We start from the raw sequence: 23135 nt of genomic DNA, 5'->3' as shown, positions 1-23135 counted from the left end.
GGGTCTGGTCAGACTCATCATCCAATAGGCTCAAATAGATTCCCACTACCCTCAATCTGGTACCCAGTGCTGCTGAGGTGGGTACCAGGTACGCATGCATTCCTAAGCTTCCCTTCCCTAACCACAGTCATGCTGTACCTGCCTATCCCAAAGACTAGGATCTATCTCATTTTGAAAGATTGTCTGTATCAAGTCCAAATTTTCTATCTCCATGAGAAGGATTTAGGGTGTCAGATCCCTCTGGGGGGTTCCCAGTGAGAATGGTCTCACTTCCTTGAGCTCCAGTCTCCATGGTTTTCTCCTCTCGCTCCCATATTCTAACTCTACTTCCACTGCCTGCCGCCATATGGTTTTCCAACTCAGATCCAAGGAAGCTTCAGGGCTGAATCTACATGAGTCATCATAGTGGCCCCATATCCTGAGGGCTGGTCACGTCGGTCACTTACAGGGTCTTTGTGAGCCTTGTTGTAATGGGCTAAGTCCTCCAATATGTTTTTATCCAACATGAGGGTGCTGACAAGATTTTCCACACCAGGAGTATCCAAGAGAGTGGCAAATCTTATATTAATGGACCTGGATAAGGAGAGGAATATATTTTTAAGTTAAAGTACTAAATACGTATTCCCCCCCAATGAGACAGAATTGTAACATATCACACTTACATAAAATAATATCCAGCAAAGTATGTTCATATCACATTGGGGTTTGAGTAATTATAAAAGTAACTCATGTCATTATACAAACCTGAGACACGAAAAAAGTGTGAAGAATAAGGTAAATATCACTGATAATACCATTAACCAAAGACAACACAGAGATATTTTACATACATTTAATTTAAAATAGCACCATGCCTTATTTCATACACAGAATCAAAATCCTTCAAATTTTTAAATTATGTTAGGAAGAAGTCACATTGCACCACAGCTGGCTTCGTGAGCGTGGGACCCAGGGAACAGCACAGGGCTGTGAACTTTTAGAGCCTCACACTCAGAATTTATTGTCCTGAGGCTACTGTTCAAAAATTCTTAATAATTTTATCTTTGACTTCATGTTTTTAAGTGAAGTTGAGTGACACAATGGAGCATATCAGGCGCCTTGGAGCCTCTGCACACATGTGCTCCCCGCAGCCTCTCCATGATGGTTTTCTCCTACCCGTTCCCTGCCCCTGGCATCCTGGGCCCTAGAGAGCCTCCCCATTCCTGCCTCACAAAGGCTGCCTCCTCCTTCTGCCAGGAGTGACTTTGGTTGCATTGGTTGGGGAAGCTCCTGTTCAGCCAACACCCAGTGAGGTTCCTGGACAAGGGTACAGAGAGGCTCATGAGTCAGGTACATAACCCATGGAGTCTCTGGTCAGACCAAGGGGGTGGCTGTTCCCACCCCGGGCAGGCAGTGCCATGGCGTGTTTGGCTGGCAGCTCAGTGTGGACCTCCTACCCATCCCCCACCCAGGTGTTTAGTGCATCCTGGTGCAGAGGTTGCAGGCCCTTGGTTGGATGCCTGTTTGCCATGGGTCGGAGCTCACGGGAAGGAAAGACTGACTACTACCCTAGACCACAGCTTCACATTTTCATTTTGTATTGGGTCCTATATATTATGTAGCTGGCCTTGTAGTGAATTCTCTTCAGTTGCTAGGGTATTTATGACAATGACATAAATGACGTAAATGACAATGCCATTCAATGGCATTCAATGACAATGACATAAATGATATAAATGACAATGACAATTTATTGCCTCATGGTGATACAATAAAATATCCTAATCTATTCAACTTTTAACTGTAGTGAATATCTGTATTTAAATTGCAATGCATGCTTCCATATTTTAAAGTATCATATTTGCAACGACCAATATCTATAATTAACTGGTAAAAATATGAACAGTTAATACCATCTTAACAATGTTTAGGAGCAATTTTAAGTGAAAGGTAAGAACTTGGTTGTTATATGACCACCTTACACCAAAATCTAGTTTAATGGATGAAAAATGTAAATGTGACAAACAAGACCACAAAAGCACTAGAAAAATACTCAAGAAAATTAAAAACATATATTCACGCAAAACCTGTACATGAATTACATGAATGTTCATAACAGCATTATTCACAGCAGCCCAAAAGAAAACAACCCAAATGCGTATCAATTGATAAATGGATAAACAGAGTATGGTTTACACATACAACAGAAAACTATTCAGCCATAAAAGAAAATAAAATACCAACACATACTCCAACATGCATGAACTTGAAAAACATTGTGCGAAGTGAGAGAAACCCTATACAAAAGGCCACGTGTTGTGTAATTCCATTTACATGAAATGTCCAGAATAGGCAGATTTGTAGGGATAGAAAGTGGACTACTGATTGCCGGGGGCTGGAAGAAGAGAATGGGAGTGACAGCTTGATTGGCACAGGGTGTCCTTTGGGTGATACAAATGTTTTAGAAGCAGATAGAGCTGATGATTGCACAATGCTGTAACTCTACTACAAACCACTGAATTGTACACTTGAAGTGAGTAAACTGCATGGCATGTGAATTACATCTCAATAAAGCTGTTAAGAAAATACATATAATGCCTAAAAAACTGAAAGGAAAAGGGAATGACAACTAAGGGCAAAAAAATAGACTGGCATAGCTGTATAAATATCAGACAAACTAGAGCTTAAGGCAAAAATCACTATGAGAAAAAGGTCTTTATTTGATAATACCAGTAAAAGTTCACTAGGAAGATGTAGCAATACCGTATCTGTAGATGCCTAACAATATAGCTTCAGGATACTGAAGTAAAAAATTGACGGGGTTATGAGAAGAGTTTGAAGTTCACTGTCACATTGGTAGAGTTTAATATGCCTCTCTCAGAAACTGGTGTCAGACAACAGACTTAAGATACTGTGGAAGATCTGGATAAACTTAAGCTAAAGCACACTACATCCCCCAAATGAAAAGATGACACTTGGGGTAAGTGTCATCTCACTGTTTCCATTCCAAAGCCCTCCAAAGACAGCTGTCTTTCCTGTCTTAAGTAACGCCAGCTCCATCCTTCCCCTGGTTCAGGCCCAGACCTTTGGCTTCACCTGTTTTCTTGCACACCTCTCTTTCAGCCTAACTTTGGGCTGGCTCTGCTTTCAAAATGCATCTAAGAATGGAACAACTTCTCAAGACCTCCACTGCTGGTCCGGCCTCCACCACCTCTCTACTGCGTTGTTAGAACGGCATCCTAGCATCTCTCCATGTTTCTGCCATTGTCCCTGACAAGCCATCCTCCGCCAATTTGCCAGACTGATGCTTATCAAATGTTAAGTCAGATCACACGACTCTCCTACTCAAATCCCAGTAATAGAGATTTGAGTTCTATTTTCTCTTAATAAAGAGGTTCTTAACCTCTTTTATGTGTACAGCCCCTCTCAGAATGCTTTAAAATGCATAAAGATACATAAGATTATAATATGTGAGCTTCATTAAATGAACATGATTCATCAGGGGGCCTAATAATTACCATAATTTTGCTGCATTGATGAGCATAAGCTTGCACCCCCAGTAAAAGCCAAAGTTCTACAGTGACTGAGAACCCCCTCCTCCACTCCCCATGACCACAGCCTCTTTCCCTGTTCCCTCCTTCTGGGACTGCTGCATGCTCTGACTCATCTCCAGATAGTTGGCTATTGTTTTCCCTGCTCTCCTGCAAAGGCCACTCCTCAAACATAATCCTTCATCAGAAGTTCCTACCTGAGGAGGCTCCTAACTCATCAAAAGTTCTTACCTCCACAGTAGTTCCTACCTCATCAGCAGTTCCTAACTCATCAGAAGTTACCACATTAGTAGTTCCTACCTGAGGAAGGCCCTATCTCATCAATAGTTCCTATGTCATCAAAAGTTCCTACCTCATCAGAAGTTCCTATCTGGAATTCTCCTCCAGCAAATCTATGAGTCTGTTCCCTCACCTCAACACTGAGTCTTCCCTGAAACTTCACCCTCTCAATGACACCCTCCCTGACCCTGACCCCCTATTTAACATTTGGACCCTGATCTTCCATCCTCATTCCTTGTTCTATTTTTCTCAACAGCGTTTCCTACTTTCTCTTTGTTTTTCACTGTTTGTCTCCTGCCACTAGAATAAAACTTGACCAAGATGGGAATGTTGATCTATTTGCTCACTGCTGCCACCTCATGGCTAGAGCAATGCCTGGCACATGGTAGACGCTCAATAAATAGCTGTTAAGTGAACAAATCATGAAGCTTGCATGGAGATGGCCAGAGAGCTTCCCCATGCTTGTTACATATAATAAATCATACAACTTAGTTATAAAAATTGTTGCTGGAGACTAGACTGGAAAGTGAGAGTAAGCGGACATCTTCCCTCAGCAAGGCTTGAAGCTCAGACCATTCTAAAAGGCCAGGGCTTTTCCTAGCGTATAGTGGTGCCCAGTAAATGTTCAGTGGGACATGGGACTATCGTCCTGCAAAGTAGCAGAAAACTGCAAACATTGTTTCACCAGTCTGTCCATGGAAATGTACTGTTGCATTCATCTCTGCTATTCATATTCACTGAAGAGAAATATTTTAGAACTTTCATTTGTTCCTAGAATTTCAGGAGGAGGAACAGGCAATGGCAGTATTTTTGTGCCCTCCTCTAAAATGACACTGTCCAGTACAAGAGCCTGTACACTTGAAATGTGGCACTCAGAATTGGAATGTGCTGTAAGAATACAATATTCACGGAATTGTGAAGACACAGTACAAAAAAGGAATATAAAGTTTCTCATTTGTGCTTTTTAAGTATCGATTACATGTTGAAACAATATTTTGGATATAATGGGTTAAATAAGAAATAAATATTACAATTAATTTTACCTACTTTCTGATTCTTAAATTAGTATGGCTATTCAAAAATCTAAAATTACACAAGTGGCTCACACTGTATTCCTACTGCACAGGGCTGCGCTCTATGCCTATATTTGTTTCTGAGAGCTATTTCCCAAAAGGTTTTTACTCAGCTCAAAAAGCAGAATGTAGGCTGGCTGTGTGAGGTGGCTCATACCTGTACTCCCAGCACTTTGGGAGGTCGAGGCAGGAGGATCACTTGAGACCAGGAGTTCAAGCCCAGCTGGCCAACATGGCAAAACTCCATCTCTACTAACAATACAAAAGTTAGCTGTGCATGACGACTCACACCTGTAATCCCAGCTACTTGGTTGGCCAAGGCACTGGAATCACTTGAACCCAGAACCCAGGAGGCAGAGGATGTAATGAGTCAAAATTGTGTCACTGCACTCCAGCCTGGGCAAAAGAGTGAGACTCTGTCCCCCCAAAAAGAAAGCAGAATGTAGGGCTTATTCCATCAGTGACCTTTTTTCGGCAGACTGTAAAAAGCCACCTTGCTTTGAGACAAGGTGGCTGGTATATATGCTATTCCTTCCACACTGGGTGCTGAGAATAGCAGCCTGTTTGTTTTGGCTTTAACTAGAATAAGATGTGGGGGACATGAGCAGGAGATGGCCTAGATCCTTCCTTTTCTGGGTAAAGGGTGGAAGCGGTGTGGATTCTTTACTTAGTGTGTTCTGATAGCCAGGTGTCATTATGCATTTGTTCTTTGTATCTTCACATATCCTCCCATTGTCTTGTCTTTTTTTTTTTTTTTTTTTTTGAGATGGAGTCTTGCTCTGTTGCCTAGGCTGGAGTGCAGTGGCAAGATCTCTGCTCACAGCAACATCTGTTTCCCGCGTTCAAGCAATTCTCTTGCCTCAGCCTCCTGAGTAGCTGGGACTACAGGTGCATGCCACCATGCCTGGCTAATTTTTTGTATTTTTTACTAGAAACGGGGTTTCCCCATGTTAGCCAGGATGGTCTCGATCTCCTGACCTCATGATTCGGCCTCCCAAAGTGCTGGGATTACAGGCATGAGGCACTGTGCACGGCCCTCCTGTTGCATTTTAAAGCATTTCCATAGTATGTGGTTTTGCCTAATAAGGCATTCTCATAGCAAAAAACAAACCAACAAACAAACAAAAATGGGACACATATTTGTTGCTACATGGGTATTTCCAGTACAAAGGAAATATTCATGTAGCTTAGGACGAGAATGTGTCCTAATTGCTTTTATATAGCAATTGGTATGAAAAGTGAAAAATGAATAAATGTAAGAAATAAACTCCTAAGACATAGTTCCTTAAAATCCATGACTAAAATGGATTCATTAAGAATGATTCATTCAGTCCATCACAAATATTATTAGACACCTGCTGTGTGCTCCACGTGTTCTGGGTGCTGGGGATACATCAGGGAACCAGACAGTCCACAGTTTCTTCTCTCATGGAGCTGAACTGATATTGACTCAAGAGGATATTCTCAGAAAAAATTCTGAAATTCTTTGAAGTTTTAAATAATGTACATGAGGTTAGAAGCGGATCAATTTTTATCGAGACCTTCATCTATGTTTTTGCTAGAGAAAGCCCTTTAAAAAATACAATGATTTTAAGACAAAGTTGTAAGGATACATACTATTTTATTCTCAACAAAAAATACTGATTAAAATCCTCAATTAAAATGACATGGATCTCAAAATATGTATGATATCATCCATACCAACAGGATTTATTATCAAATTATCAAGCAGCTAACTTTAATTCTTACCCTGTTCTCAGATAAATCATAAAGATTTAGTCATTGAGGGTCTGTAAAATGATACCAAAACCTTCTGTGGAATGAACTTTAAATCTGCTAAATAAATATCCAATAAAACAAAGTCCACTTCAATGATTATGTGCAGACTTAGGCCTGGCAGGACCACAGAAGACGGTGGCCCATTGGATGTGCCTAAAAGTGGACCTACTTTCAGCTCTCTGCAAGCTTCAAATACGAAGTTGCTTCTTTCTTTTTGGCCATTATGGTGGCTCCCTTTGTTCTGTCCCACGGCCTGTAGCCAGGAAGGAGAACACTCCCACCTCCCTCTATCTGTTCTGTATACAACCTTGCCTGCCCTTCCCAGAAGCTAAAGTGTACTCAGTAACCAGAAAGGTTTAGCGTTCTTTTCCCAAGGGTGCAAGCTTGGTTCTAAAGCCATCTTGAATCAGTGAGGGAGATCAGCTTTGTTTTTCATTACCCATCCATATGGCTTCTTCCATCCACAGAAAACGCAAGGTCTCTGGAGGGTCTTGCTTCCTAAGGCTTTACCTCTCTAGGTCACCTCTCTCACACTTTCTCTGATGTACCTGAATGCCCAAATCTGTTAGTTCTCAGGAAATGACACCTCTCTGAGAAGAAGTGATGACGCTCCGCCCACTGGCCCCTTCTTGCGTCCTAAGAGTCTTGCAGTCTGCGTCACCTGCTTAACAAGAGGTTTGCTTCTCCCTGTTTCTGGCTGACTCTGACCTCAAGGATCAAAGTTTGTAGTATTTAATCAGATCACACACACAATAAAGTAGAAAATCACATATAAAAATAGAAGGAAAAAGATTTAACACAACTTTTCAATCCCTAATTGAGTGAATGAATTGTTTTAGACGTTTACAAGGTTATGTGTATGTACACATATACACGTATACACAAGTCAAAAGGTGTGTGCACATGTGTGTGTATATATACATACATGTATATATACATATATTAACACATATACATACATGTATATATACATATATTAACACATATACATACATGTATGCACATATATGAATACATATATACACATGTATACACACATATATACATATATACACACACAGACATATATATATATTCATGAACTTTAAGTTCAGGGGTACACGTGAAGGTTATATAGGTAAATGTGTGTCATGGGGGTTTGTTGCAGAGACTATTTATCACCCAGGTATTAAGCCAAGTACCCATTAGTTATTTTTCCTGATCCTCTCCCTCCTCCCACCCTCCACCATCTAATAGGTCCCAGTGTCTGTTGTTCCCCTCTATGTGTCCATGTGTTCTCATTATTTAGTGCCCACTTATAAGTGAGAACGTGCGGTATCTGGTTTTTTGTTCCTGCATTAGTCTGCTAAGGATAATGGCTTCCAGCTCCATCCATGTTCCTGAAAAGGAGAGGATCTCATTCTTTTTATGGCTGCCTAGTATTCCACGGTGTATGTGTACAACACTTTCTTTATCCAGTCTAACATTAGTGGGCATTTAGGTTGATTCCATGTCTTTGCTATTGTGAATAGCGCTGCAATGAACGTATGTGTGTAGATGTCCTTAGAATGACTGTAAAGTGATGCTTCTAGCTTTGTTCTTTTTGCTTAGGACTGCCTTGGCTATTCTGGCTTTTTCAGGTCCATATGAAGTTTAAAATAGTTTTTTATAGTTCCATGAAGAATGTCAATGGTAGTTTAATAGGAATAGTATTGAATATATAAATTGCTTTGGGCAGTATAGTCATTTTAATGATATTGATTCTTTCTATCCATGAGCATGGAATGTTTTTCCGTTTGTTTGTGTCATCTCCAAGTTCTTTGAGCAGTTTTGTAGTTCTCCTTGTAGAGATCTTTCATCTCTCATTGGTTAGGTGTATTCCTAGGTATATTATTTATTTTTTAGTGGCAACTGTTAATGGGATTGCATTCCTGATTTGACTCTCAGCTTGATTGTGGTTGGCATATAGGAATATTAGTGATTTTTGCACATTGATTTTGTATCCTGAGACTTTGCTGAAGTTGTTTAACAGCTTAAGGGGCTTTGGGGCAGAGATAATGGGATTTTCAAGATACAGGATAATGTCATCTGCAAAATGGGGTATTTTGACTTCCTTTCTTCCTATTTGGTTGCCCTTTATATCTTGCAGAAAATAAGGCAATTTTTTTTGATACCAGTAAACAAAAATGAAATGACAGAGAGAAGAAAAAGTAATCTGAGTCTTTCTAAATTCCAAAGGAGTGATCTTTCTAATAGAATCATAAAACAACGTGATAGTCATTAGTATTTCAGTTTAAACCAAAAAAAAATAAATAAATCAAAACCCACAAAATTAAAAATGAAGTTTCTATTGGGTTCTGTTCAAGGAGGCTGATTAAAAGCAGAAGGGGCTGAGGACTGTTGATGTTGAAACACTCTCCACAATAACACGGGCCTGAAACAGGTACAATGGTAACGTTCTGTGTGAGCTACCCATAGAAAGGCAAAGAAAACAGAAATGCTGAGGGAGGAATCACTTAAAGGACAACTACGTAAAGACATTTTATTTACTGAGCCAAGTTGATGGTTGTATGATCTAACTCAGCAGTAAATATTTATAAAAAATAATTCCTAGCACAATAAATATTGGTTAGTCGAATACATCTGAAATGTTTCCCCACATTAAAAATGTCAAATTTCAGAAAAGCATCATGTGAAAGGGTGGCAAGATGGAGTGGGTGACCAATTCACCTAAATGTGTTCTCTACTAATGAATAAACAAGAGGACAGAAAAGCCAGCGGGTAGGTCAAGAATGAGCAAGCAGCGGAAATTGAAAGAGAGTCATCTTAGCACACACTCACTCCATATTAAGTTTGGAAATATCCTAGAGATTAATATATGAAGTAAACGTATCACAGAGAAAGCATTTCATTTATCCACAATTAAAGTGCAAGTTAAACTAAACATTAGGAAATGTTCTCATCTCAAAGATCTGTAGTCACTAAACAAAAGGAGAGGGCACCTGGGCGTGGAATCTGTTGACAGAAGAGGTAGCCATCTAACAACTGTATGAATAATTTGTCCCAGTGCTCACCAGCACAGCCAGAGGGCAGATGACAGACACAAATATAATTTCCCAAGGGAAGAAGGACAAAATTAGGCGGAGGACCAGAATACGAGGTCATGAAATTTAAAGTAACCAAACTTAAGAGCAGAAACAAATCATCCCAAAAGTCAAGAGAAGTGAAGCAAAAAATAGAAGAACATGATACATTTTTAAACAGTAGGTGTGGAGGACCTGTGCCCTCACCATGCCCAAGTGGCTCCTCCTGACCTCCTTCAGGTCTTTACTCATGGCCACCCTTCTTGTCACCCTAGGCAAAATGGCAGCCCCTATACCACTTGGCACTTCTGATCCCCTCTCTGCACCTGCTATGCTCTTCACATTCACCCTCAGTGCCTATGTACTGTGCATTTGATCTCTTTCCTTTATGTCTTTCTCCACCGTCTAGAATGCAGGGCCCCCATGTGGGCAGGGATTTCTGTTTGTGTCACTTCTGTTTCCCCAGCACCTGGAATAGGGCTGACAAATGTAGGCAGTCAGTGCTATGGATTTTACTGGATGAATGAAGGGGGTTTGCTGGGGCCTCTGGGAAGGAAAACCGACGTCAGCCAGCACTCTCCTCCTGCACCCCAGAACCCAGTGGCCATTTGTCAATGTGACAGATGTTAATTTCAGGATGGAGGGAAAGTGGAAGAAAGGAAAGAAACCAAGACCCTGTAGATACAAACTCTATAGCCCTGCCAATCTCCAGACAGACCTCCTGCTTCTGTGAGCCAGTATATGTCCTACTGTGGAAGCTATTCTGCACTGGTTTTTCTTTCTCTTCCAACTGAAAGCATTCTCATTGTTAAACTAAATTTTGAAATGTAAAAAATGGTTTTAGAAAAACACAGGTGGAAGGTGTGTATGAAACAAGGGCAAGGAACCATAAACAAGCAAGAGAAATTAAAGCATTACTTGGTATAAATAGAAAAAAATATGTAAAACTATTATAGTCCACATATTTTTATAAATCTAGCCAAACGGTTATAGTTATATATAGAAGGAACTTAAAAACTCAACAGTACCAAAAAATGATTAGATCATAAAGGGTTTAAAGGAGGTGTGGCCTTTAAACTTCTAAAATTGGCTAGAAAAAGAAATAAAAATAAAAAGTAAAGTAGGTATGACATATGTTTTATAGAAAATCTATATTCAGAAGACAGATAAATCACAGTTCTTTTTAAAAAAAATTTAATTCTATTTTAAGTTCTGGGATACATATGCAGGACGTGAAGGTTTGTTACATGGGTAAACATGTGCCATGGTGGTCTGCTGCACCTGTCAAGCCATCACCTAGGTATTAAGCCCAACATGCTTTAGTTACTTATCCTGATGCTTTCCCTCCCCTCGGCCCCCCACTGACAGATGCCAGTGTGTGTTGTCCTACATGTGTTCATGTTTTCTCATCATTCAGCTCCCAATTATAAGTAAGAACATGTGGTGTTTGGTTTTCTGTTCCTGTGTTAGTTTGCAGAGGATAATGGCTTCTGGCTCCATCCACATCCCTGCAAAGGACATGGTCTCAATTCTTTTTATGGCTGCGTAGTATTCCATAGTATCATAGTATTCCACGGTACCACATTTTCTTTATCCAGTCAATCAGTGATGGGCATTTGGGTTAATCCCATGTCTTTGCAATTTTGAACGGTACTGCAATGAACATATGTGTGCATGTATCTTTATAACAGAATGATCTATATTCCTTTGGGTATATACCCAGTAATGGGATTGCTGGGTCAAATGGTATTTCTGGTTCTAGGTCTTTGAAGAATCAGCACGCTGTCTTCCACAATGGTTGAACTAATTTACATTCCCATCAACAGTATAAAAGCATGCCTATTTCTCCACAGTCTCACCAGCATCTGTTGTTATCGACTTTTTAATATTCACCATTCTGACTGGCATGAGATGGTGTCTCATTGTGGTTTTGATTTCTCTAATGATCAGTGATGTTGAGCTTTTTTTCATGGTTTTTTTTTTTTTTTTTTTTTTTTTAGGACATCTGGCTGTTCTCTCACCACTTAGGGACCACAGGAGTCCGGGAGGACATTTATAGTCTAATTTTCTGGACACCCCATGTCCAGGTCTGCGTCTTTCATGATGGGTCTCCATCCTTCACAACACTATGATCCTTGCCTACAGCTCAGTGGTTCTGGAACGAGACCTGGGTTTGTCATTCACCCTTTGTAAAAACTGGAGCAAGGTTCCCAAGCAATCGGTCCTTTCCCATCTGTAAAATAACCTCAACACCCAGAGACACTGTGCTACCCATTAGACTCAATTCATGCACCTGGCGAGTGCCCCGGACATTTTACCAATAATACAATAAATTAATAAATTTATTAAAACAAAAAAATGCATGAATGTCTTCTTTTGAGAAGTGTCTGCTTGTATCCTTTGGCCACTTTTTAACGGGGTTTTTACTCTTGTAAATTTGTTCAAGTTTATTATAGATGCTGGATATTACACCTTTGTCAGATTGATAGATTGCAAAAAATTTTCTCCCATTCTGTAGGTTGTCTGTAGGTTTCTCCCATTCTGTTCACTCTGATGATAGTTTCTTTGGTAATAAATCACAATTCTTTTCTATCAGATGATATATTCATAAAAAAGCATAAGCACCTACAGGGCTTCTCAAGCTTTTAATGTGCATGAAAGTCAACTGGTGTACTTCCTGGCAACACAGATTCAGAAAACCTGGGGCAGGGCCTGGGATTCGGCATTTTAGCAAAGTCTCAGCGGATGCCGCTGCTGCTGCTGATCCCTGAACCACATCTGCAGCGGAACTAACATGAAGAAAAAACTGTCCTCGAGTAAAATGAGGTAATCTTGAGAAGGGAAGCCAGGTGCTAAAGGGCAAGAAGGAGCGATATGCCATGGTCCGTGATGGCAATGCACCCAGCCCACCCCCATGGCCTTCTTAAGGGACGGACAAGCTCTTGTAAAGCCTCACTTTCTAAAAGCCAGGTGTCAATCCTCACAGATACAAAGGGTGCATGTCACCTAGCATCACCGCACAGTGCCCTGACTTACAAAGGAGCCTGGCTCCTCTTGCACCCCTGGCCGACATGCAGGTGCCAGTGCAGGGGACTGACTGGAAACATCTTGGTATGAATGCCATGGGGATGTGGGGGCAGAAAGGAAAGGCTCTGTGCAGGCAGTGCCATCTCAGGGTAACCAATGCCAGGAACCCAAGAAGGTGCTGGGTTGTCTTCTTGGAGATTGCTCCCACTCTCACATTTCTGAACTTCATTTTGTGTGATAAGAAATTGCATCCAATACATTTGTTAGCATATTCTCTTTTTTTTTTTTTGGAGACAGAGTTTCGCTCTTGTTGCCCAGGCTGGAGTGCAATGGCACGATCTTGGCTCAATGCAACCTCCATCTCCTGAGTTCAAGTGATTCTCCTGCCTCAGCCTCCTGAGTAGCTGGAATTACAGGCATGCGCCACCATGCCCGGCTCTCTCTCTTTTTTTTTATTTTTTATTTTTTTTATTTTTAGTAGATACGGGGTTTCTCCATGCTGGTCAGGCTGGTCTCGAACTCCTGACCTCAGGTGATTTTTTTTTTTTTTTAAATATAAACATTGCTGGGGTGTAAGGGCAGGGGTTGCTCTCCCTTCTCATCTCTGCAGCAGTCTCTTCAGGTTGGCTACCCTCCTTTCTCTCCTCCATTCCTGCAGCCAAGATCAGCTTCCTGGAGAGGGTGCAGGCATGTGGACTTTAAGGCAAAGGGAAGAATGATATTGTATTCCCTATAGGAAGTGAGCAATATTGACAGGCAAAGATGCCATTTTTAACATTAAACGTGTGGTTTCACTAAAAAGCTTTTTATGCTTAGAACACAGTTTAAAGAATTAAAGAGGAGATCTGTGCTTTCTGTAGAAAACAACTGCCCACTGCCATGTTCACAAAAGGGATATCCCCTAATGGTGATAAGCGTGTGGATTTTGAGGGATGTCTTCCCCTACAGGACCGTGCATAGCTTCTTGAATGGGAAAGGGCAATGGGCACAACCATGGCACTCAGAGAAGCTACAGGAGCGCACCAGCAGGGAACCTGGTGTGGGCTGGCAGGTACACTGGTGACAAACTGGTGGAGGCTCTGAAGGAGGGTTCCTGATGAGGGCTCAGGTGGCAACTGTGACAACATATGACTTGCTAAAGACACAAAAACTAGTTCAGTCTGTGAGTCTCCAATATTTCAGAAAAGAACACAGGTGTATCTCATGTGCTCCAATTTTAAATGCAAATGATTCAAGAAAATGAATTTTCAGCTGACACTGAAAAAGGTTATGAAGAAAAACCAGGGCCCCACTGCAACCAAACTAATTCCCTGACAAGTGCAGAAAGTCCCATCATTTAAAAGATTTAGATTTTTAAGAATAGTAATGCATGTACATAGTCAAAGAGAGAGTGAAAGAAAAGAATATGAATATAAATTATGTAATTAAAGCCACTAAGAATAAGGCCACTGCTACAGCCAGACCAATGACCCTTTCCTAGATTTGTGTCATCTCATTGCTTTCCATCTCCAGCGTCTTCATTCAACTGGATTATTCAGAGTGAGAACTCCAAGGAAAAAAAGTCACCAATGCATTTAAGAATGCGGAGTATAAAGTACATTTTTAAAAATTCTACTTGAATCATAATAAAATTTAAAATCTCAGTGTAGAAAAAATTAACTATATTTTTCTATCACAACAGTAATGCACACCCATTGATTTTTTCTGTTTTTCTTTTTTTTTTTTTTTTGATATGGAATCTCACTGTGTTGCCCAGGATGGAGTGCAGTGGCTCGATCTTGGCTCACTGCCACCTCTGCCACCCTGGTTCAAGTGATTCTCCTGCCTCGGCCTCCCAAGTAGCTGTTACAGGCACCTGCCACCACACCTGGCTAATTTTTGTATTTTTAGTAGAGACAGGGTTTCATCATCTTGGCCAGGCTGGTCTTGAACTCTTGACCTTGTGATCCACCGGCCTCGGTCTCCCCAAGTACTGGGATTACAGGTTTGAGCCACCATGCCTGGCCTATGATTTTAAAAAAATTCAAACAGAAATAATTCATTTAAAAAATGGCAGAAAACCTAAACAGGCACCTCACCAAAGAAGATATACAGCTGGCAAATAAGCATATGAAGACATGCTCAACAACATGTGTCATTAAAACAGTAAGGTACCATTAACATACGATCGGAATGGCCAAAATCCAAATCACTAAGGACACCAAATGCTGGGAAGGGTGTGGAGCAGCAGGAACTCTCATTCACTGCTGGTGGGAATGCAAAATGGCTCAGCCACTCTGTCAGACAGTTTGACAGTTTTTTGTAAAACTAAACATATTCTGGCCATAGGATCCAGAAATTGCACTTTTTGGTGGTTATCTAAACGAGTTGAAAATTTACACCCACATAAAAACCTGCACTTGAATGTTTATAGCAGCTTTATTCATAACTGCTCAAACTTGAAAGCAAACGTTTTTCAGTAGGTAAATAAATAGACACACTGTGGTGCATCCAGACAATGGAACATCATCCAGGGCTACAAAGAAATGAGCTAGCAGTCATGAAAAGACATGGAGGAAACTTAAATGCATATTAATCAGTGAAAAATGCCAATCTGGAAAAGCTACTAACATATGATTTCAACTTTATGACATTCTGTAAAAGGCAAAATTATGGAGACAGTAAAACGATCAGTGGTTGACAGCATTGTGGGAAACAAGGGATGAACAGACAGAGCACAGAGGATGTTTGGGAAAGTACAACTATTCTGTGTGCTCTTATAACAGTGGATACATGTTATTACACATTTGTCCAAAGTCACAGGATGTACAACACCAGCAGTGAACCCTGAACTATGGACATTGGTTGATAACGATATGTCAGTGCTGGTTTACTGATTACAACAAGTGTATATACCAATCTGGTGCTAGAAGTTCATGACGTGAGAGTCTGTGTATGGTGGTGGTGAAGGGGCTGTGAGAACTCTCTACACTTTCTGCTCAATTTTGCTGTATCTAAAACTACTCTTTTGAAAAAAAATTTATTGGCTGGGTGTGGTGGCTCACACCTGTAATTGCAACACTTTGGGAGGCCAAGGTGGGTGAACTGCTTGAGCCCAGTTCAAGACAAGCCTGAGCAACACGGTCAAACCCCGTCTCTATAAAAAGTAGAAAAATTAGCCAGGTGTTGTGGCACACGTCTGTAGTCCCAGCTACTTGGGAGGCTGAGGTGTGAGGATCACCGAGCTTGGGAGGTTGAGGCTCCAGTGAGCCATGATTGTGCCACTGCACTCTAGCCTGGGCAACAGAGTGAGATGCTATCTCAAAAAAAAAGCTTATTAATTAAAACAAAAAGAATCAAACATAACAGATAGACATAATGCAAAAAGTCTGTCACCATCCTCACCTCAAATTCCCAGTCCTGTTTCCCAGAAGCAATATAAGATTAATGAAATCCTATGTACCTTTCTAGGACTTCTATACATATATAAGATAAAAACTAGATATAATGTTCCCATAGTCTCATTTTTCCTTTTCTTTTTAATTAAGGACTCAACTGAGTTTTTTACTGGGCACATGCCCAACCTACGGGCAACATATCTTCCAAGCTCCCTTGCAGTGAAGTAGGGCCATGTGACCAAATTCCTTACCGCGTAATATGAACAGAGGTGATTCCTTTCCCCTAAGAGGAAAGTGCTTCCCCTCATCCATTTCTCGTTCCACCACCCTTCCCTGTGGGCTGCACTGTGGCTATGGTGCTCTGAGCTAGCTCTGAGCACAAGGAAGGAAAGTCTACTCTGGCCGTGGGTCTGAAACTCTTGCATACCATGGAGCCCTTTGACAGTGTGGTGATTCTATGTTTCTACATTCATAAAATGTTTCTATATTCGTAAAATAAAACACAAAGGATCACCAATTATATTGAAATATAGTTATCAAAATGTTTTTAAAAATGTGTTACAGTAATGCCTGTGCCTCCTGGTTAATGCATTAAATAACAAATTCTGGTTGAGAATAAAATTACTGAAATTTCAAAGTAGGGTAAACACATATGATATTTTTGAGACATCTACAACAACAAAAATATGAATGAAAATACCTGTCATTTCTACTGGCTACAAAGTCATGGTTTCTGCTAACACTATGAGGCCTGCTGGCTCCAGTCACAATGGAAGGACACACTAAACTTCACTTGCAGTTAAGTGAAATAAAGATCCAAATTCACAGGCCTCATGCTTCTCTGTGGAATGGAGGGGCAACCAGAGAAGGAACTTAGGTTCCCGGACAACTTCATGGGAAAAAGCTGCTATTCTCCTTAGGCCACATGCTCATGCCTGGACTACTGTGGCACAGAGACAGAACTGGCTCAGGGCAGTTGTGTTTAGGGGTCACTTCATACAAAAGTTTAGCATTAGTGCTGACTGCTACCTGTGAACACTCTACAACAATCAGATGGGATTACATCAACCATATCACGTAGAGAAACAATATGTGGGGTGGTCATGAGTTGGCTCTGTAAGCTACAGCATAGGTTCCAATTTCAGTTCTGCCACTTTCTGCTGTGTGGACTGTGGAGTAGTTACTCAACCTCTCTTTGTCTCAGTTTTCTTACTGAGTGAAATGAGGATAATGATACCTAGCTAATTAGGTCACTATGAGTGTTGACACATGGAAAGTGGTGATTAAGAAAGCATCTGGCACACTATAAACCCTCGATAAATGTTAATTATCATTACTATTAAAACTTGTACTATTAATGTCTGACTGTTTTTCTCACCATCCTAGACCTCTTTCCACATAGGATATAGAAATCTGGTTTTTTTCCTTCAAATCTTCATCGTAATGAACTAAATGAATTTGGTAAAATTCATTTGACCAGTCCCTAATTATGAAGCGAACATCTAGGATGTTTCTCAAAGTTTCACTCAAAAGGTTAACACAGCAATTATAGGGCAAGCTCTCTGACACTCCTCCACCAAACCTTTCATCATAAAATTGTGCATCAACTTTATTGAGGTCCAGTTTACATACGATAAAATGCACTCATTTCAAGTGCACAGTTTGATGAGCCTCATAATATTTTCTAAATATAAGATAGGCAGAAGTTATTAAATATCTACTGAATTTTTTTCCTGTACGAACAGTCTGCCCATGCTTTTTATTAACTTTTCTATTTAGGCATTAAGTGATTTTCTTATTGATTTATTAAAGTTATTTATACATTAAATACTCCCACCTTTTGTCTGCCATATTTGTTGAAAACATTATTCTGTCAGTTACATTTTAATTAAATCAGGTGGTTGAAAAAACTTTGCATAGTATAAGAAACCTTAATTATTTTCTTTCATGTTTTATAAAGAACTTTCCCATTCTGAGACATGATAAAGGTCAATCTTCACTCACTTTCTTCATCCAGCATTTCAAATTACTGTCCAAGGAGAGCTTCCTCTAACTGGGCTGACTCTCTCAATGTTCCACGCTCAGTACCATCTGCCCAGCACTGGTTATTCTCTTTGCAGTTGTCATTTTATAGCATGTGTGTTCACAAGCCTTGAAAAGGCAAGAGCCACGTCTATATGTTGTTCACCACTGTGTTCCCAGAACTTGCCACAGAACCTATCACTGTAAATATGTTTTCTAATTTTTAGGTTTTCAATATTTACATTTAATTCTTTAATCACCTGAGAATCTATTTTATGACAGAGTATAAACAGTTTCTATCTTCATTTTGTCCCACCATTTACAGAAGAATCCTTCCTTTTCCCACTGTTTTGACACATACTTTGTCATGCATGTATTACACACACACACACTCACATACAAAGATCAATCTACATAGAGTTCTTACTATGCTGGGTCTGTGGCAGGGCTATTTCTTGGATTACATTGTTCTGCCTGCAGAATGTGTCAACATGGCATTGTTTTGATTATTGTGGAGCTATATTATGTTTTAATATCTGACAGAACAAATCTCTTCTCAAGGGCCATTCTTTCTCTAAATGTATTAGTTAAAATCACTTAAGCCTTTTTCTAATAAAAGACAATCTTTAAAATAAATTATTAAATTAAAATAGCAGGAAGCTCCTTGTTTCTTTCTTTTGTAATTTCATGGATTGTTGGGGGCCACACATGTGTCTACTCACTTGAGCAATCCAGCCCGGTGGAAGACGTAGAGGTCCTGCTCGACAGTGCAGGTGTTGAAAGGGACCACCTTCACAAAGTTCTGGATGAGGATGAACTCGGGGGTGAGATGGGGCAGAGAAATTACACAGAAGTTCTTATCCTAACACCATCAAAAACCAGGACACAGGGAAAGAATAAAAAACCATTAATCAAAAAACAAATTCCTCTTAAAAAAAAAAAAAAGAAAAATAGAAGCAAAATGTGTTGACTAAGGAGAGGATACTCAAATTACCTTTCCTATAATTTGGGAAATAATCACATAAAATTCAGGAAATAAGCAACTACGAGAGCTTACAAAAAGTATCTTTGTGCCTCACTGAAACCTGAATAAATGAATCTTATAAACAATGGCACTCATCCAGCATAACTCTTCTGTGGTAGTAGATTTTTAAACCAAGAGAATTCACACTTGCAAGTTCACTTGTGTCACCAAGTCAATGAGGCAGCATGGCGTCCTAGCAAAGGCCCCTTGATTACTAAGTGACTTTACACCAGCTGTGGTCCCTTCCTCTTGTGAGATGGGAGGGTGACACTCCAGGACTTTTTTGGCTCTAAAATTCTCTGATTATCCATAAACTGATGTGTATGTATCTTATCATGACATGATCCCAGTTGCGTGAACAGGTTCATGGGCATCATTAAACCCAGGCAGTGGGTTTAGTTAGCAGACACAGGAGGTCCTGCATGTCCTGAGGGCTGCTATTCACCTATTCTAGGCATGCCCTGTCCATACAGTAGCCAATGACATGTGGCTGGTATGGTGGAGGAACTAAATTTTAAATTTTACTGCATTTAAAATTAAAAAACTGATAATTCTGTTACTGGAGAAGATTTATGTGTGCTTAGATTATGCCAATCTACTTAACCAACTGTAAATTTTATAACATCTAAATACAGATCAACTATTTCTGATGAAAATTTAGGACTTGTATTGAGATGCGCTATAAATGTGAAATACACATTAGATTTCAAAGACTTAGTATGAGATAAATAATGTAAATAGCTCACTAATAATGTTTCATATTGATTACCTGTTGAAATGATTAAATTTACCCAGGCACAGTGGCACTGTAATCCCAGTACTCTGGGAGGCCGAGATGGGAGGATCACTTGAGCCCTGGAGTTCGAGACCAGCCTGGGCAAGATGGTGAGACCCTGTCCTTACAATCCATTTTTTTTTTTTTTTAATTAGCTGGGAATGGTGACATATCTCAGCTACTTAGGAGGCTGAGGTAGGAGGATCCCTTGAGCCAAGAAGTTTGAGGCAGCAATAAGCTATGATTGTACCATTGCATGCAACAAAGTGAGACCCTGTCTCTTTAAAAAAGAACTGGGACATATTAAGTTAAATGAAAGATATTATAATATAAATTTCATCTGTTCCTTTTTCCTTTTTTTTCCTATGGCTCTTGGAACATTCAGAATTACCGATGTGGCTCACACTCCATCTCTGGACAGTGCTGCTCTAGGCTGTCTGAGCTTCACACAGCCGCTTGATTCTCTGCCAGGTCCCTGCAGAAGCAGCCTGCTCTTCCCACAGCTAATTTGTCCCTTTGGGATCTCGCCTTCTCTTGGACCCTGTGAAGGCATTACTTGTGCTAATCCAAAACCCTGGGGACATTTGTGTAACTCAAAGGACTGAATCACTGTTTGACCTTATCTTCCCTCTTTTTAGCAAATTAGCAGGGCTCCTTTTGGGGAACCTGAGAGTCAAGTTGCTGAAATACTCAAGTTGAAAATAAGAACTGGGTGCCAAGCCTGGGTGGGCTTCCTCTGGGAGGGGGAGAGTAACTATAATGAGTTGCTTCATCTTGGAGTTGAAGGATTAAGGATGAAGCAATCAAGGTTATTATTTTCCTGTCGTCCATGTTCTGAAGTCAAATAGAATTGAAATGTAAACAGCTCTTTTACCTTTTTAAAGCCAGTATTACTTTTATAATGTTAAAGATTTACCTTTACATGGACTTTAAAATAGGAAATAATTAAAATTACTGAAATTTATTTAAGGAGTCTTTGAGGGAAACTGACTTTGTAAATCCTATGTTCAGGGTAATCCACATTTTTTGGAAAGTGTCTTAATCATCAATTTTTTAAAATTATGATGGAGAACATACTGCCTTATTACAAAGTTTATAATAATAAAACTGAGGAAATAAAACCTAACGTCACACAGTTTTAAGACAAAATAATTAAAGTATACTTGTTTTTGCCTCATTAGAAAGAGGAAAAATGAAGCAATAGATATTTTTCTTGAAATCAGTCAACTAAAGAAGTGCAGATGTTGACTTTACTTAATTAACAGGCTTGTCTTTATAAAAATGCATTTTGTCCCTCAAAACTTCCTTCCCCATCTTCTTTCCTTCAATAAAGAAGTGTAAGAGTCTGGTTAGATCTCCATCCCTAGACAACAATGAGACAAGAATGTAGGCAGGAGCCGGGGACACCCTGACATGGAGAATCTTCTTTGCACTCGGATGTTACCCTGCAGGCCCATTCACCAATGTGGGTTGAGCCCCTTCTACAAGCCAGGCATGAAGTCAGGCCTGAGGATCTAGCAGGGAAAGCAATGCCAACCTGAAAATCAACAAATTTCTGCTTTGCTACCCTCAGAAAAGCAATATGATGATTTCAGAATAGTTGGAGCCAATATAGTCTATAAAATAAGATAGTGTTATTCACTTTCATTTCTGACATTTTCATATACTACTATGAATGATCTGACTCTCTAAAAGAAATTTAGCATTTAAAGAAAACTGCTAAAATAGCATGACTTAAAAATTCGTGAAAATGACAATAAAAAGAGAAGTATTTTTATGAGCTCATGACATGCCATTGACCTTACTCTCATAACACAAGCCTCAACATTCATAGCATAATAAATTTATGGCATTTTACTTTTCTACAACTTCTCTAAACTTACAAAACCAGTTCTCGAAATTCAGCATGTACTTACAGAAAAAAGGCTGAAAACAAAATTCATAAAATCCAGCGACCTGTAAACAAGACAGGAAGCACTGTCACTGCCCTTCAGGCAAATGCAATCAGTGGACATTTACAGAGATTTACGGCTCCCTCCCCTCGGGAAGCGATTAGCCAACCACTAGTCAGAATGTGTGTCTAGCTGAACACTAATGGGGTGCATAAGTCATAAGCTTCGTATGTCAGTAATAAAGTATTCTGTAGAACTGAAGACACTTTCACGTCAATTAATAATCTCTGTGCATTTGAAAACCCAAAACAAAATCGGTCATTCTGCACCTATGATCCTTCCCTTTTGTTTTGGAAGAGTTAAGAGGAGAGGTGAGAAATATTATAGGCTGCTTCTGATCTTTTTCCTTTTTATGTGTGAAAGATTTTCTGAGTAGATGTAGATGTACGTTCATAGGCAAACCACACCGGATCACCAAATTCCTGTTTCAAAATTCAGAAAGTATACTCTAAGCGCAATCATATTTAAATGCACAGATAAATATAAAGCAACAAATCTAGAAAGGCTTTACAAGGTTTTAGATGTAAAGAACTTATCTTTTCAATCTCTCAGATCTCCATAAAAGCCGAAAACTCAAGATGAAAAAAGTAAAAGTACAACATTGTTCCAGGGGATGCTGGGAGACTGGGAACGCGTTTAAACAGCTCCTCTGAAGAGGAACTGTCCAGCCTGGTCATCTTTTAGACACTCCAGAGCCTTACACTCTACCCTTCCACTCTATTGAAATGGGTCAATCATTTCCTCTTTGAGATGGTTCTGTGGACAGATGAGGAGTGGGTGGGTGTGCTAAGATGTGGAATCTAGGACCGAGGGCAGCGTCCAGTGTCTCTGGACCACAGGGGAGCAGCAAGCACTGAACATGTGGGTGTTTTGGAGGGCAGGGTGGATGGCTGTGAGGTCTGGTGGGCGCCGGGCCTTTGCCTGCCCAGCACCATGGGTGCCTCCTCCTTGCTGTAGCCCTGCTGGGTGTCAACTTATCTCCCGCTCAGATATTCCATGTGGCTGAGGCTCCAGCTGCAGATCTGGGGTAGAGCATGAGCCAAGGGATGGAGCCCATCTTTTCCATCTCCTTATGGCATGGGTTTGTCATGGCTGTTGGCTCAGGAATGAACACACAGTCCTGTTAGGCCTCATGGGACTTTGGCTGGAAAGCTGGGCCCAACCCAGGAAGTCCTCCTCACTGGATTTTGATGCAGAGCTGAGACTGTCAGTGGTCTTAGACCTGGGATGGGGCC

At 40.3% G+C, this 23135-nt stretch overlaps 1 protein-coding gene across 3 annotated transcripts in view; it reads right to left on the bottom strand.

The window, feature by feature from the left end:
• CFAP61 (cilia and flagella associated protein 61) overlaps window positions 1-23135 on the bottom strand; it is a 298730-nt gene that overhangs the window by 186199 nt on the left and 89396 nt on the right. For all 3 annotated transcript variants that reach the window (XM_032248119.1, XM_032248120.1, XM_032248121.1), the window contains exons 12-14: window positions 21865-21904; window positions 18872-19011; window positions 447-573 (exon numbers count right to left, since the gene is read on the bottom strand). In XM_032248119.1, coding sequence (XP_032104010.1) covers window positions 447-573; window positions 18872-19011; window positions 21865-21904 — 307 coding nt within the window. The remainder of the gene's footprint in view (window positions 1-446; window positions 574-18871; window positions 19012-21864; window positions 21905-23135) is intronic.

The sequence above is a fragment of the Sapajus apella genome, unplaced genomic scaffold (genome assembly GCF_009761245.1).
Source record: "Sapajus apella isolate SASKATOON/1434 unplaced genomic scaffold, GSC_monkey_1.0 scaffold65, whole genome shotgun sequence".
NCBI classification, from domain to species: domain Eukaryota; kingdom Metazoa; phylum Chordata; class Mammalia; order Primates; family Cebidae; genus Sapajus; species Sapajus apella.
The sequence above is the reverse complement of the archived record's forward strand: the minus strand, read 5'-3'. Positions and strand labels throughout refer to the sequence as shown.